At 53.2% G+C, this 16,880-nt stretch overlaps 1 protein-coding gene across 4 annotated transcripts in view; it reads right to left on the reverse strand.

The window, feature by feature from the left end:
- Positions 1-16,880, reverse strand: part of TCAF2 (TRPM8 channel associated factor 2) — a 167,746-nt gene that overhangs the window by 23,636 nt on the left and 127,230 nt on the right. For all 4 annotated transcript variants that reach the window (XM_075599220.1, XM_075599222.1, XM_075599221.1 and 1 more), the window contains one exon: positions 1,700-1,913. In XM_075599220.1, coding sequence (XP_075455335.1) covers positions 1,700-1,913 — 214 coding nt within the window. The remainder of the gene's footprint in view (positions 1-1,699; positions 1,914-16,880) is intronic.

Here is a 16,880-nt window from a genome sequence, read left to right on the forward strand (position 1 = left end):
CCAGGGGGGATTCTACCTGGCAACAAGGCACCAGGGGGGATTCTACCCAGCAACAAGGCACCAGGAGAGATTCTACCTGGCAACAAGGCACCAGGGGGGATTCTACCCATCATCAAGGTACCAGGAGAGATTCTACCTGGCAACAAGGCACCAGGGGGATTCTACCCAGCAACAAGGCACCAGGGGGGATTCTACCTGGCAACAAGGCACCAGGGGGGATTCTACCTGGCAACAAGGCACCAGGGGAGATTCTACTTGGCAACAAGGCACCAGGGTGGATTCTACCCGGCAACAAGGCACCAGGGGGGATTCTACCCGCCAACAAGGCACCAGGGGGGATTCTACCCAGCAACAAGGCACCAGGGGGGATTCTACCCAGCAACAAGGCACCAGGAGAGATTCTACCTGGCAACAAGGCACCAGGGGGGATTCTACCTGACAATGCACCAGGGGAATTCTACCCAGCAACAAGGCACCAGGGGGGATTCTACCTGGCAACAAGGCACCAGGTGGATTCTACCTGGCAACAAGGCACCAGGGGGGATTCTACCTGGTAACAGGGCACCAGGGGGGATTCTACCTGGTAACAAGGCACCAGGGGTGATTCTACCTGGCAACAAGGCATCAGGGGGGATTCCACCTGGCAACAAGGCACCAGGGGGGATTCTACCTGGCAAAAAGGCACCAGGGGGATTCTACCCGGCAACAAGGCACCAGGGGGGATTCTACCCGGCAACAAGGCACCAGGGGGGGATTCTACCTGGCAACAAGGCACCAGGGGGATTCTACCTGGCAACAAGGCACCAGGGGGGATTCTACGTGGTAAGAAGGCACCAGGGGAGATTCTACCTGGCAACAAGGCACCAGAGGGGATTCTACCCACCAACAAGACACCAGGGGGGATTCTACCTGGCAACAAGGCACCAGGGAGGATTCTACCCAGCAACAAGGCACCAGGAGAGATTCTACCTGGCAACAAGGCACCAGGGGGGATTCTACCTGACAAGGCACCAGGGGGATTCTACCCAGCAACAAGGCACCAGGGGGGATTCTACCTGGCAACAAGGCACCAGGGGGGATTCTACCTGGCAACAAGGCACAAGGGGGATTCTACCCAGCAACAAGGCACCAGGGGGGATTCTACCTGGTAACAAGGCACCAGGGGGGATTCTACCTGGTAACAAGGCACCAGGGGGGATTCTACCTGGCAACAAGGCACCAGGGGGGATTCTACCTGGCAAAACGGCATCAGTGGGGAAGGAACCAGCACCATCATGGTCTTCATAATCTGTGATTAATTTATCCTTTGCATGAAGACCATGAGAGTGTGTTTCCCTCTCCTCTCCTTGTATATAACAGGTAAGAGGGACCTGTACTCACCCTGTATATAAGAGATACGAGGGGTCCTGTACTCACCCTGTATATAAGAGATACGAGGGGTCCTGTACTCACCCTGTATATAATAGGTAAGAGGGACCTGTACTCACCCTATATATAAGAGATACGAGGGGTCCTGTACTCACCCTGTATATAACAGGTAAGAGAGTCCTGTACTCACCCTGTATATAAGAGATAGGAGGGGTCCTGTACTCACCCTGTATATAACAGGTAAGAGGGGTCCTGTTCTCCCCCTGTATATAAGAGGTAGGGGTCCTGTACTTACCCTGTCTGTAAGAGATACAAGGGGTCCTGTACTCACCCTGTATATAGGTGGGGCTTTGCTGCGCTCCGTACACTATCAGCGGGACGTTACCGAGCTGGCTCTCAGCTCTCACGATGATGTACAGGAGTCCGCCCCAGACACAGGAAACCAACGTTCTCTCCCCAAGAATACACCATCTGCGCACGACCACAGGAGCACGGCACAGCTGTTCTGCCGAGCTCAGGTTATCCGAGTGACAGCCCACCTGTACCTGTGATAATCACAGAGCGGGGGAGTCAGACTGATGCACAGCTCAGGTTATGTGAGTGACAGCCCACCTGTACCTGTGATAATCACAGAGCGGGGGAGTGTCATGGTAGCTAGTGATAGGTTATAATATACACAAAGTATCTGGGTTGAATTGAACATGACAGATATAATAAATATAGTTTATTCCTTAAAGAAGGAGAACACACAGGATGATACAAATAACAGACAAAATATAGCACTTACTTAGGGTTGGACAATGAAGCAATCAGGTACAGGATTGGCAATTCATTCAGCAATACAGGTTCAAATGAAGACATCACGGAGACAATGGGTATAGGGTTTACACTGGTTTATATGGGATTCCAGCCCTATACATTCACCGAGGGTGTCAGGCATTGGACATCAATTACCTCCACCCAATGACCCTTTGCCAGCTAACGTGGGAAGCATTGTTAGATCATGCCCCAAATTAGTTGACACATGCGCACATCTGGCCCTTGGGGTCTCATTTCTTTAGCCCCACACAAAAGTCGGGGCGCCTAAAAGTCTACCAGACTTGGATCTGGTCAGGAAATCCTTTGTCTGTGTAAGGAATCCGCTCCTCGGTTTACTGTTTGCCTTACCTTGCAGACAGGTGCGGTCCTGGAGCACTTCTCCTGATGTTTGCTGCAGCCTGGATTCACTCACCAAAGTAATACTGCCACACGCCCCTTCTGCCATTGGTTCACGGACCTTTAAGTATTGCCTTCCCACAATGCTCCCTGCCGAGCATAGTCCTTCCTGGATGTCTCTGTGTTCTGCCATAAGCCTTGTCTTGTCTGTCGCCTTGGTTCCTGAGACCGGCTGCTAGTGTCACGCAGCGGTCTGTTCCTGAGCTGAAGCGGAGTACTCTCCTTGTTGTCTTCAGCCCCCTGGTTCCTGTGACTGGCTGCTAGTCTCATGCAGCAGTCAGTTTCTGTTTCCTGTGCTGAAGCGCAGTACTCTCCTTGTTACTTCAGCTCCTTGTTTCCTGTGACCGGCTGCTATATTCACGCAGTGGTCTGTTCCTGTTTCCTGCACTGAAGCGGAGGTTTCCCTGTGTATCTTCAGCTTCCTGGTTCCTGGGGCCTACTCTTTCCCTAATCTAGAGAGGCCATGTCCTGGTTCCTGCGCTGAAATGGAGGATTCCCCAGCCCGCTCAGGACTCTTGCGCTGAAGCACTGGTTTACCAGTGCAGCTAGGCGGTGTGCTACTCTGGTCTGTCTACCACCTCCTGAGACCAGTACCATGGGCCATGGTCGCCGCACGCGCAGAAGCCACTCCCGCGCTCCTAAGCTGAAGCGGGGCTCTACTGACTACCTGTTGCCGAACTCCTGCTTGAACAACATTTACCCTGATATCTCCAGTCCTGACCCTGGCGTGTCCACCGACGATGCTGTCTTCTCCTATCCTGATCCTGCTACATACGACTACGAACTGGCGAGCACAGCCGTGACAGTCTGTAAGTGTGAATTACAGCACTTACAGACCACTCAGGCCCTGCGTTTCGCCGCCCTAATGTACACTACCGACACACTTTATTAAAGTGTGGCCGGTTCCGCAAGCTGGGAGATTTCCCGGCTTGCTAGTGGCCGCCCCTCGGCGTGCCGCGCGTCACTGACGCGCGGTCACGCGTCATCGGGAGCCTGTGCCCCCTGCACGCGCGTCCAGGGCTCCCCGAGGCAGCCCTGGTGTCCCGCAATGTGGGGGACGGCGGCAGGCGGTTCCGGGGGACCCGGCGGACCAGGCAGCGGGAGGGAGAGCGCCCCGATCGGAGGGCGCTCTTCCGCTGCTTCGGCGCGCGCCCGGCACCCTCCGGCGCGCGCTAGTTTACTGCTGCGGCCGAGAACGGGCAAATGCTCGAATAAACTCGGCCGCAGCAGTATACAATCAGAGTGGTTGAGCCTTTGATCAGGGGGTCTGTTGTAGACAATGGGTCGCCCCTCTGAGCATTAACATTAAGCAGAACCATTAACTTTCGCTGGCTTTTCTCCCCGCCTGGAAATACAGTGCATTCCTTAATATCTATATATATTAAAATAATCCATTTGGCTGGGCCAAGCAGGCCGAAACTTACCAGACCCTCATGCCAGAGGGGACTTTCCATGGTGGCCAAGTTTCAGCTCACTGCGACACACCAGACCGGAGTTACACAATTACAGTTTGAAAGCACTTTTGGAACACGAGGCTTTTTCCCGCCATGCAAGTCAATGACAGAAACCCAAACTTTGCAATTACCCTGACTCCGTTCTGTTGCCCCAAGAGGGTCAGTATTTGCCATGCAATCCTGCTGGAAATAGGACTACATGGTGACCGAATCTCAGCCCTCTAGGTTGAACAGAACCAGAGCTATGGGTTCTAGGTTTCTGCTCATCCCGACTTAGCCGTTTTTACTCACGGCTTTTAACTCCGCCATTAGAGTCTATAGTGCGACCCTTATAACGAGTGCAACCCTTTACCGGGGTCATTAACTCGCGGACCCGGTTGTGGTTGTGTGAGGGGATTCCTAGGGACTAGGGGCAAAAAGAATTTTATTCCTGGGTGCCCTAGAACCTAAGTTTTCCACGCCAATTGAATTTGAACTTGACCGGGGAGTGATCAAAGCTCTCTTCAAGACAATGTTTCCGCTCTTGCGGTCTGCGGTTTGGATGGCTGCCAACCCGTTCCTGGAGATCGGCTTCGAGGAATCCCCTTTAAAATGAATGGCTCCATTGTCTTACTGTAACGTACGTGCTTGCCACAAACTGGTACCGGACCGCGGGGCTGAGGTGGGGATGTATAAGCACCGACCTTAAGCCACAGAGTCAGGTCCGGAGTGCGGATTCCATAATCAGACATAGCCAGGTCAGGATTGGAGAAAGTAGGGTTAACGTTATCCAGGCAGGGGTCAAGGCAGACGGCACAGGAGCGGTGGTCGAGGAAACAAGCCAAGGTCATCAACAGGAAATCTTGGGTGAAGGTACTTCAGCATAGGAGGCTATAACCTTGAGAGAAGCCACTGCAGCGAAGATGCTTCAGCGAAGGTGCTGCAGTGCATCAGGAAAAGGCCAGGAGTAAACTCCACTTGGAGGAAGCAGGAACCAGAGGTGCAGACACGCCACAGGAAACGCTGGGGAAACCAGCGTAGCCGCTACAGCGCGGCGAAGGCGAAGTCTGCCAGGAACCAGGAAAGCAGCGCCGGGGCTGCTATGCAAGAAGGCCTTGGGATGCCGGGGACTGGAAGCAGGATACAAGGCACAAGGAGGCGTGGCAGGCCAAACAGAGAGTCTGTGACAAGCACAGTTACTTGCAACTTGGATTGCAAAGTCTATGTCCAGCAACTTCCTGAGGGCGGGGCAGGCACTAAATAGCACAGGAGGTCAATCAGGCCAGAGCTGCACAGGAGGCAGCAGGAGGCACAGGAGGCCAATCAGGCCAGAGCTGCACAGGAGGCAGCAGGAGGCACAGGAGGCAGGTGATTGCAGAAGCAGGGAATAGTTTGTCTGGAACCTGCAAAGCTCCAGATGGAAGGGATCCAGCCAAAGCCAGGAGTGGATTCCTGACACAATGGGGAACCGCCGCTCCTCCTCTCGGGCGCCACCTGCAGGTCTTCTATGATAACGGGCCCAAATCGCCGGAATCTCCATACGGTTACATGGGGCTGTAATGGCGACCTGTGGAGAGACTGTAAAATGGAGCCTGCAAGGCGGGAAAAGGGACAGAGGGCCATAAACACCAAATTAACATTAACCCTTTCCCTCCCACCTGGATCCCAGTGTAGGTGGTTGTTGCATACACTGCAAAGGTACAAACTCCAATAAGTGTACCAATGTACACATCTAGCAAATAAAACAGTTTGCCACGAGGCAGGGAAATAAAAATACATTAATACCCTCTACATGTGGGAATAGGATAACCAAGGGACGTACCTTTTGGTTGTGAAGCAGGGGAACATATGTATTGTAAGTACATTTCTGGTTAACCCCTCACTTCCCAGACGGTGGAAGGGGGTGCCTAATGGGGGTGACCGCTCTATTACACGCTTGGTACCCCTCCCCCGTCACACCTCCCCTGCTCAATGGGTGCCTTGTGGCCCAGCTGCCCACCCTGGCACTGGGACACTACTGGCATCCTTGCAGCACATAAGTCCTGAGGGGTTGGCCAGGCAAAATTGTCCTCCAGCATTGTCCATTACACTGTCCTGGCCACATTGGATGGTGAAGTCCAGATCCTGCTGAGCAGGGCTCCAACGTGGCCGCCGGGCATTCTCCTTTGCCCCCCTCTGCCCCCCACCCAGTGCCTGGTGAACCAAGACCACCGTGAAGGGGCACCTCTACAGACCAGGCTGCATGCTGCCCAGAGACTGGCATGTCTCTGTACCAGCGGGAGACAAGCTAACAAGCACAGACCGTCGCTTGTCCATCAAACCAGTCTGGGAAAGAGCTATGTCACTACCATGTAGGGACCCTACCTGCCCTGGCCCTGTGCCCACCCGTAGCTGCTCCGCTATACCTATGCCTCTCCTCCCTGGCTCTAGGGCAGTCCCCACCCCGAGTGGCATCACTTCTGGATTCCAGAAACCACCTGGGATGCTGACTACTACCCTCTCCTTTGCCTCCTGGGACAAGGCAATTCTCCAGTAACCTGTACTTTATGGATCCAAAAGGCCTCCCTTTTAGCCAAATTGTTCAGGCTATTCCGACCACTAGAACATGTATTGGAACATGTTCTATACCTTTAAAACTAAGAGTTTTAGGATCCGAATTATGGTGCATATTAAAATGAGTCAGACAGATGCTCAGCTCAGGTTATGTGAGTGACAACCCACCTGTACCTTTAATAATCACAGAGCGGGGGAGTCAGACTGACGCACAGCTCAGGTTATGTGACAACCCACCTGTACCTTTAATAATCACAGAGCGGGGGAGTCAGACTGACGCACAGCTCAGGTTATGTGAGTGACAGCCCACCTGTACCTGTGATAATCACAGAGCGGGGGACTCAAACTGACGCACAGCTCAGGTTATGTGAGTGACAGCCCACCTGTACCTGTGATAATCACAGAGCGGGGGAGTCAGACTGACGCACAGCTCAGGTTATGTGACAACCCACCTGTACCTTTAATAATCACAGAGCGGGGGAGTCAGACTGACGCACAGCTCAGGTTATGTGAGTGACAGCCCACCTGTACCTGTGATAATCACAGAGCGGGGGACTCAAACTGACGCACAGCTCAGGTTATGTGAGTGACAGCCCACCTGTACCTGTGATAATCACAGAGCGGGGGAGTCAGACTGACGCACAGCTCAGGTTATGTGACAGCCAACCTGTACCTTTAATAATCACAGAGCGGGGGAGTCAGACTGACGCACAGCTCAGGTTATGTGAGTGACAGCCCACCTGTACCTGTGATAATCACAGAGCGGGGGAGTCAGACTGATGCACAGCTCAGGTTATGTGAGTGACAGCCCACCTGTACCTGTGATAATCACAGAGCGGGGATCAGACTGACACACAGCTCAGGTTATGTGACAGCCCACCTGTACCTGTGATAATCACAGAGCGGGGGAGTCAGACTGACGCACAGCTCAGGTTATGTGACAGCCCACCTGTACCTGTGATAATCACAGAGCGGGGATCAGACTGACACACAGCTCAGGTTATGTGACAGCCCACCTGTACCTTTAATAATCACAGAGCGGGGGTCAGACTGACGCACAGCTCAGGTTATGTGAGTGACAGCCCACCTATACCTGTGATAATCACAGAGCGGGGGAGTCAGACTGATGAACAGCTCAGGTTATGTGAGTGACAGCCCACCTGTACCTGTGATAATTACAGAGCGGGGGAGTCAGACTGACGCACAGCTCAGGTTATGTGACAGCCCTCCTGTACCTGTGATAATCACAGAGCGGGGGAGTCAGACTGATGCACAGCTCAGGTTATGTGACAGCCCACCTGTACCTGTGATAATCACAGAGCGGGGGAGTCAGACTGACACACAGCTCAGGTTATGTGAGTGAAAGCCCACCTGTACCTGTGATAATCACTGAGCGGGGGTCAGACTGATGCACAGCTCAGGTTATGTGACAGCCAACCTGTACCTGTGATAATTACTGAGCGGGGGAGTCAGACTGATGCACAGCTCAGGTTATCTGAGTGAGTGCCCACCTGTACCTGTGATAATCACTGAGCCGGGGAGTCAGACTGATGCACAGCTCAGGTTATCTGAGTGACAGCCCACCTGTACCTGTGATAATCACAGAGCGGGGGAGTCAGACTGATGCACAGCTCAGGTTATGTGAGTGACAGCCCACCTGTACCTGTGATAATCACAGAGCGGGGGGTCAGACTGATGCACAGCTCAGGTTATGTGAGTGACAGCCCACCTGTACCTGTGATAATCACAGAGCGGGGGGTCAGACTGATGCACAGCTCAGGTTATGTGAGTGACAGCCCACCTGTACCTGTGATAATCACAGAGCGGGGGAGTCATACTGATGCACAGCTCAGGTTATGTGAGTGACAGCCCACCTGTACCTGTGATAATCACAGAGCGGGGGGTCAGACTGATGCACAGCTCAGGTTATGTGAGTGACAGCCCACCTGTACCTGTGATAATCACAGAGCGGGGGAGTCAGACTGATGCACAGCTCAGGTTATGTGACAGCCCCCCTGTACCTGTGATAATCACAGAGCGGGGATCAGACTGACACACAGCTCAGGTTATGTGAGTGACAGCCCACCTGTACCTGTGATAATCACAGAGCGGGGGAGTCAGACTGACACACAGCTCAGGTTATGTGACAGCCCACCTGTACCTGTGATAATCACAGAGCGGGGGAGTCAGACTGATGCACAGCTCAGGTTATGTGAGTGACTGCCCACCTGTACCTGTGATAATCACAGAACGGGGGAGTTAGACTGACACACAGCTCAGGTTATGTGAGTGACAGCCCACCTGTACCTGTGATAATCACAGAGCGGGGAAGTCAGACTGATGCACAGCTCAGGTTATGTGAGTGACAGCCCACCTGTACCTGTGATAATCACAGAGCGGGGGAGTCAGACTGATGCACAGCTCAGGTTATGTGAGTGACAGCCCACCTGTACCTGTGATAATCACAGAGCGGGGAGTCAGACTGACGCACAGCTCAGGTTATGTGAGTGACAGTCCACCTGTACCTGTGATAATCACAGAGCGGGGGAATCAGACTGACACACAGCTCAGGTTATGTGACAGCCCACCTGTACTTGTGATAATCACAGAGCGGGGGAGACAGACTGACGCACAGCTCAGGTTATGTGACAGCCCACCTGTACCTGTGATAATCACAGAGCGGGGGAGTCAGACTGACGCACAGCTCAGGTTATGTGACAGCCCACCTGTACCTGTGATAATCACAGAGCGGGGGAGTCAGACTGACACACAGCTCAGGTTATGTGAGTGACAGCCCACCTGTACCTGTGATAATCACAGAGCGGGGGGGTCAGACTGATGCACAGCTCAGGTTATGTGAGTGACAGCCCACATGTACCTGTGATAATCACAGAGCGGGGGAGTCAGACTGATGCACAGCTCAGGTTATGTGACAGCCCACCTGTACCTGTGATAATCACAGAGCGGGGGAGTCAGACTGACACACAGCTCAGGTTATGTGAGTGACAGCCCACCTGTACCTGTGATAATTACAGAGCGGGGGAGTCAGACTGACGCACAGCTCAGGTTATGTGACAGCCCTCCTGTACCTGTGATAATCACAGAGCGGGGGAGTCAGACTGACACACAGCTCAGGTTATGTGACAGCCCACCTGTACCTGTGATAATCACAGAGCGGGGGACTCAAACTGACGCACAGCTCAGGTTATGTGAGTGACAGCCCACCTGTACCTGTGATAATCACAGAGCGGGGGGGTCAGACTGACGCACAGCTCAGGTTATGTGACAGCCCACCTGTACCTTTAATAATCACAGAGCGGGGGAGTCAGACTGACGCACAGCTCAGGTTATGTGAGTGACAGCCCACCTGTACCTGTGATAATCACAGAGCGGGGGAGTCAGACTGATGCACAGCTCAGGTTATGTGAGTGACAGCCCACCTGTACCTGTGATAATCACAGAGCGGGGGTCAGACTGATGCACAGCTCAGGTTATGTGACAGCCCACCTGTACCTGTGATAATCACAGAGCGGGGGAGTCAGACTGATGCACAGCTCAGGTTATGTGAGTGACAGCCCACCTGTACCTGTGATAATCACAGAGCGGGGGAGTCAGACTGACGCACAGCTCAGGTTATGTGACAACCCACCTGTACCTTTAATAATCACAGAGCGGGGGAGTCAGACTGACGCACAGCTCAGGTTATGTGAGTGACAGCCCACCTGTACCTGTGATAATCACAGAGCGGGGGACTGAAACTGACGCACAGCTCAGGTTATGTGAGTGACAGCCCACCTGTACCTGTGATAATCACAGAGCGGGGGAGTCAGACTGACGCACAGCTCAGGTTATGTGACAGCCAACCTGTACCTTTAATAATCACAGAGCGGGGGAGTCAGACTGACGCACAGCTCAGGTTATGTGAGTGACAGCCCACCTGTACCTGTGATAATCACAGAGCGGGGGAGTCAGACTGATGCACAGCTCAGGTTATGTGAGTGACAGCCCACCTGTACCTGTGATAATCACAGAGCGGGGATCAGACTGACACACAGCTCAGGTTATGTGACAGCCCACCTGTACCTGTGATAATCACAGAGCGGGGGAGTCAGACTGACGCACAGCTCAGGTTATGTGACAGCCCACCTGTACCTGTGATAATCACAGAGCGGGGATCAGACTGACACACAGCTCAGGTTATGTGACAGCCCACCTGTACCTTTAATAATCACAGAGCGGGGGTCAGACTGACGCACAGCTCAGGTTATGTGAGTGACAGCCCACCTGTACCTGTGATAATCACAGAGCGGGGGAGTCAGACTGATGTACAGCTCAGGTTATGTGAGTGACAGCCCACCTGTACCTGTGATAATTACAGAGCGGGGGAGTCAGACTGATGCACAGCTCAGGTTATGTGACAGCCCTCCTGTACCTGTGATAATCACAGAGCGGGGGAGTCAGACTGATGCACAGCTCAGGTTATGTGACAGCCCACCTGTACCTGTGATAATCACAGAGCGGGGGAGTCAGACTGACACACAGCTCAGGTTATGTGAGTGAAAGCCCACCTGTACCTGTGATAATCACTGAGCGGGGGTCAGACTGATGCACAGCTCAGGTTATGTGACAGCCAACCTGTACCTGTGATAATTACTGAGCGGGGGAGTCAGACTGATGCACAGCTCAGGTTATCTGAGTGACAGCCCACCTGTACCTGTGATAATCACTGAGCCGGGGAGTCAGACTGATGCACAGCTCAGGTTATCTGAGTGACAGCCCACCTGTACCTGTGATAATCACAGAGCGGGGGAGTCAGACTGATGCACAGCTCAGGTTATGTGAGTGACAGCCCACCTGTACCTGTGATAATCACAGAGCGGGGGGTCAGACTGATGCACAGCTCAGGTTATGTGAGTGACAGCCCACCTGTACCTGTGATAATCACAGAGCGGGGGGTCAGACTGATGCACAGCTCAGGTTATGTGAGTGACAGCCCACCTGTACCTGTGATAATCACAGAGCGGGGGAGTCAGACTGATGCACAGCTCAGGTTATGTGAGTGACAGCCCACCTGTACCTGTGATAATCACAGAGCGGGGGGTCAGACTGATGCACAGCTCAGGTTATGTGAGTGACAGCCCACCTGTACCTGTGATAATCACAGAGCGGGGGAGTCAGACTGATGCACAGCTCAGGTTATGTGACAGCCCCCCTGTACCTGTGATAATCACAGAGCGGGGATCAGACTTACACACAGCTCAGGTTATGTGAGTGACAGCCCACCTGTACCTGTGATAATCACAGAGCGGGGGAGTCAGACTGACACACAGCTCAGGTTATGTGACAGCCCACCTGTACCTGTGATAATCACAGAGCGGGGGAGTCAGACTGATGCACTGCTCAGGTTATGTGAGTGACTGCCCACCTGTACCTGTGATAATCACAGAACGGGGGAGTTAGACTGACACACAGCTCAGGTTATGTGAGTGACAGCCCACCTGTACCTGTGATAATCACAGAGCGGGGAAGTCAGACTGATGCACAGCTCAGGTTATGTGAGTGACAGCCCACCTGTACCTGTGATAATCACAGAGCGGGGGAGTCAGACTGATGCACAGCTCAGGTTATGTGAGTGACAGCCCACCTGTACCTGTGATAATCACAGAGCGGGGGAGTCAGACTGACGCACAGCTCAGGTTATGTGAGTGACAGTCCACCTGTACCTGTGATAATCACAGAGCGGGGGAATCAGACTGACACACAGCTCAGGTTATGTGACAGCCCACCTGTACTTGTGATAATCACAGAGCGGGGGAGACAGACTGACGCACAGCTCAGGTTATGTGACAGCCCACCTGTACCTGTGATAATCACAGAGCGGGGGAGTCAGACTGACGCACAGCTCAGGTTATGTGACAGCCCACCTGTACCTGTGATAATCACAGAGCGGGGGAGTCAGACTGACACACAGCTCAGGTTATGTGAGTGACAGCCCACCTGTACCTGTGATAATCACAGAGCGGGGGGGTCAGACTGATGCACAGCTCAGGTTATGTGAGTGACAGCCCACATGTACCTGTGATAATCACAGAGCGGGGGAGTCAGACTGATGCACAGCTCAGGTTATGTGACAGCCCACCTGTACCTGTGATAATCACAGAGCGGGGGAGTCAGACTGACACACAGCTCAGGTTATGTGAGTGACAGCCCACCTGTACCTGTGATAATCACAGAGCGGGGGAGTCAGACTGACGCACAGCTCAGGTTATGTGAGTGACAGTCCACCTGTACCTGTGATAATCACAGAGCGGGGGAATCAGACTGACACACAGCTCAGGTTATGTGACAGCCCACCTGTACTTGTGATAATCACAGAGCGGGGGAGACAGACTGACGCACAGCTCAGGTTATGTGACAGCCCACCTGTACCTGTGATAATCACAGAGCGGGGGAGTCAGACTGACGCACAGCTCAGGTTATGTGACAGCCCACCTGTACCTGTGATAATCACAGAGCGGGGGAGTCAGACTGACACACAGCTCAGGTTATGTGAGTGACAGCCCACCTGTACCTGTGATAATCACAGAGCGGGGGGGTCAGACTGATGCACAGCTCAGGTTATGTGAGTGACAGCCCACATGTACCTGTGATAATCACAGAGCGGGGGAGTCAGACTGATGCACAGCTCAGGTTATGTGACAGCCCACCTGTACCTGTGATAATCACAGAGCGGGGGAGTCAGACTGACACACAGCTCAGGTTATGTGAGTGACAGCCCACCTGTACCTGTGATAATCACAGAGCGGAGTAGTCAGACTGACACACAGCTCAGGTTATGTGAGTGACAGCCCACCTGTACCTGTGATAATCACAGAGCGGGGGAGTCAGACTGACACACAGCTCAGGTTATGTGACAGCCCACCTGTACCTGTGATAATCACAGAGCGGGGGAGTCAGACTGATGCACAGCTCAGGTTATGTGAGTGACAGCCCACCTGTACCTGTGATAATCACAGAGCGGGGGAGTCAGACTGATGCACAGCGCAGGTTATGTGAGTGACAGCCCACCTGTACCTGTGATAATCACAGAGCGGGGGAGTCAGACTGATGCACAGCTCAGGTTATGTGAGTGACAGCCCACCTGTACCTGTGATAATCACAGAGCGGGGGGTCAGACTGACGCACAGCTCAGGTTATGTGACAGCCCACCTGTACCTGTGATAATCACAGAGCGGGGGAGTCAGACTGACGCACAGATCAGGTTATGTGACAGCCCACCTGTACCTGTGATAATCACAGAGCGGGGGAGTCAGACTGACGCACAGCTCAGGTTATGTGAGTGACAGCCCACCTGTACCTGTGATAATCACAGAGCGGGGGAGTGTCATGGTAGCTAGTGATAGGTTATAATATACACAAAATATCTGGGTTGAATTGAACATGACAGATATAATAAATATAGTTTATTCCTTAAAGAAGGAGAACACACAGGATGATACAAATAACAGACAAAATATAGCACTTACTTAGGGTTGGACAATGAAGCAATCAGGTACAGGATTGGCAATTCATTCAGCAATACAGGTTCAAATGAAGACATCACGGAGACAATGGGTATAGGGTTTACACTGGTTTATATGGGATTCCAGCCCTATACATTCACCGAGGGTGTCAGGCATTGGACATCAATTACCTCCACCCAATGACCCTTTGCCAGCTAACGTGGGAAGCATTGTTAGATCATGCCCCAAATTAGTTGACACATGCGCACATCTGGCCCTTGGGGTCTCATTTCTTTAGCCCCACACAAAAGTCGGGGCGCCTAAAAGTCTACCAGACTTGGATCTGGTCAGGAAATCCTTTGTCTGTGTAAGGAATCCGCTCCTCGGTTTACTGTTTGCCTTACCTTGCAGACAGGTGCGGTCCTGGAGCACTTCTCCTGATGTTTGCTGCAGCCTGGATTCACTCACCAAAGTAATACTGCCACACGCCCCTTCTGCCATTGGTTCACGGACCTTTAAGTATTGCCTTCCCACAATGCTCCCTGCCGAGCATAGTCCTTCCTGGATGTCTCTGTGTTCTGCCATAAGCCTTGTCTTGTCTGTCGCCTTGGTTCCTGAGACCGGCTGCTAGTGTCACGCAGCGGTCTGTTCCTGAGCTGAAGCGGAGTACTCTCCTTGTTGTCTTCAGCCCCCTGGTTCCTGTGACTGGCTGCTAGTCTCATGCAGCAGTCAGTTCCTGTTTCCTGTGCTGAAGCGGAGTACTCTGCTTGTTACTTCAGCTCCTTGTTTCCTGTGACCGGCTGCTATATTCACGCAGTGGTCTGTTCCTGTTTCCTGCACTGAAGCGGAGGTTTCCCTGTGTATCTTCAGCTTCCTGGTTCCTGGGGCCTACTCTTTCCCTAATCTAGAGAGGCCATGTCCTGGTTCCTGCGCTGAAATGGAGGATTCCCCAGCCCGCTCAGGACTCTTGCGCTGAAGCACTGGTTTACCAGTGCAGCTAGGCGGTATGCTACTCTGGTCTGTCTACCACCTCCTGAGACCAGTACCATGGGCCATGGTCGCCGCACGCGCAGAAGCCACTCCCGCGCTCCTAAGCTGAAGCGGGGCTCTACTGACTACCTGTTGCCGAACTCCTGCTTGAACAACATTTACCCTGATATCTCCAGTCCTGACCCTGGCGTGTCCACCGACGATGCTGTCTTCTCCTATCTTGATCCTGCTACATACGACTACGAACTGGCGAGCACAGCCGTGACATTCTGTAAGTGTGAATTACAGCACTTACAGACCACTCAGGCCCTGCGTTTCGCCGCCCTAATGTACACTACCGACACACTTTATTAAAGTGTGGCCGGTTCCGCAAGCCGGGAGATTTCCCGGCTTGCTAGTGGCCGCCCCTCGGCGTGCCGCGCGTCACCGACGCGCGGTCACGCGTCATCGGGAGCCTGCGCCCCCTGCACGCGCGTCCAGGGCTCCCCGAGGCAGCCCTGGTGTCCCGCAATGTGGGGGACGGCGGCAGGGGGTTCCGGGGGACCCAGCGGACCCGGCAGCGGGAGGGAGAGCGCCCCGATCGGAGGGCGCTCTTCCGCTGCTTCGGCGCGCGCCCGGCACCCTCCGGTGCGCGCCAGTTTACTGCTGCGGCTGAGAACGGGCAAATGCTCGAATAAACTCGGCCGCAGCAGTATACAATCAGAGTGGTTGAGCCTTTGATCAGGGGGTCTGTTGTAGACAATGGGTCGCCCCTCTGAGCATTAACATTAAGCAGAACCATTAACTTTCGCTGGCTTTTCTCCCCGCCTGGAAATACAGTGCATTCCTTAATATCTATATATATTAAAATAATCCATTTGGCTGGGCCAAGCAGGCCGAAACTTACCAGACCCTCATGCCAGAGGGGACTTTCCATGGTGGCCAAGTTTCAGCTCACTGCGACACACCAGATCGGAGTTACACAATTACAGTTTGAAAGCACTTTTGGAACACGAGGCTTTTTCCCGCCATGCAAGTCAATGACAGAAACCCAAACTTTGCAATTACCCTGACTCCGTTCTGTTGCCCCAAGAGGGTCAGTATTTTCCATGCAATCCTGCTGGAAATAGGACTACATGGTGACCGAATCTCAGCCCTCTAGGTTGAACAGAACCAGAGCTATGGGTTCTAGGTTTCTGCTCATCCCGACTTAGCCGTTTTTACTCACGGCTTTTAACTCCGCCATTAGAGTCTATAGTGCGACCCTTATAACGAGTGCAACCCTTTACCGGGGTCATTAACTCTCGGACCCGGTTGTGGTTGTGTGAGGGGATTCCTAGGGTCTAGGGGCAAAAAGAATTTTATTCCTGGGTGCCCTAGAACCTAAGTTTTCCACGCCAATTGAATTTGAACTTGACCGGGGAGTGATCAAAGCTCTCTTCAAGACAATGTTTCCGCTCTTGCGGTCTGCGGTTTGGATGGCTGCCAACCCGTTCCTGGAGATCGGCTTCGAGGAATCCCCATTGAAATGAATGGCTCCATTGACTTACTGTAACGTACGTGCTTGCCACAAACTGGTACCGGACCGCGGGGCTGAGGTGGGGATGTATAAGCACCGACCTTAAGCCACAGAGTCAGGTCCGGAGTGCGGATTCCATAATCAGACATAGCCAGGTCAGGATTGGAGAAAGTAGGGTTAACGTTATCCAGGCAGGGGTCAAGGCAGACGGCACAGGAGCGGTGGTCGAGGAAACAAGCCGAGGTCATCAACAGGAAATCTTGGGTGAAGGTACTTCAGCATAGGAGGCTATAACCTTGAGAGAAGCCACTGCAGCGAAGA

Source organism: Ascaphus truei, chromosome 5 (assembly GCF_040206685.1).
Source record: "Ascaphus truei isolate aAscTru1 chromosome 5, aAscTru1.hap1, whole genome shotgun sequence".
Taxonomy (NCBI): domain Eukaryota; kingdom Metazoa; phylum Chordata; class Amphibia; order Anura; family Ascaphidae; genus Ascaphus; species Ascaphus truei.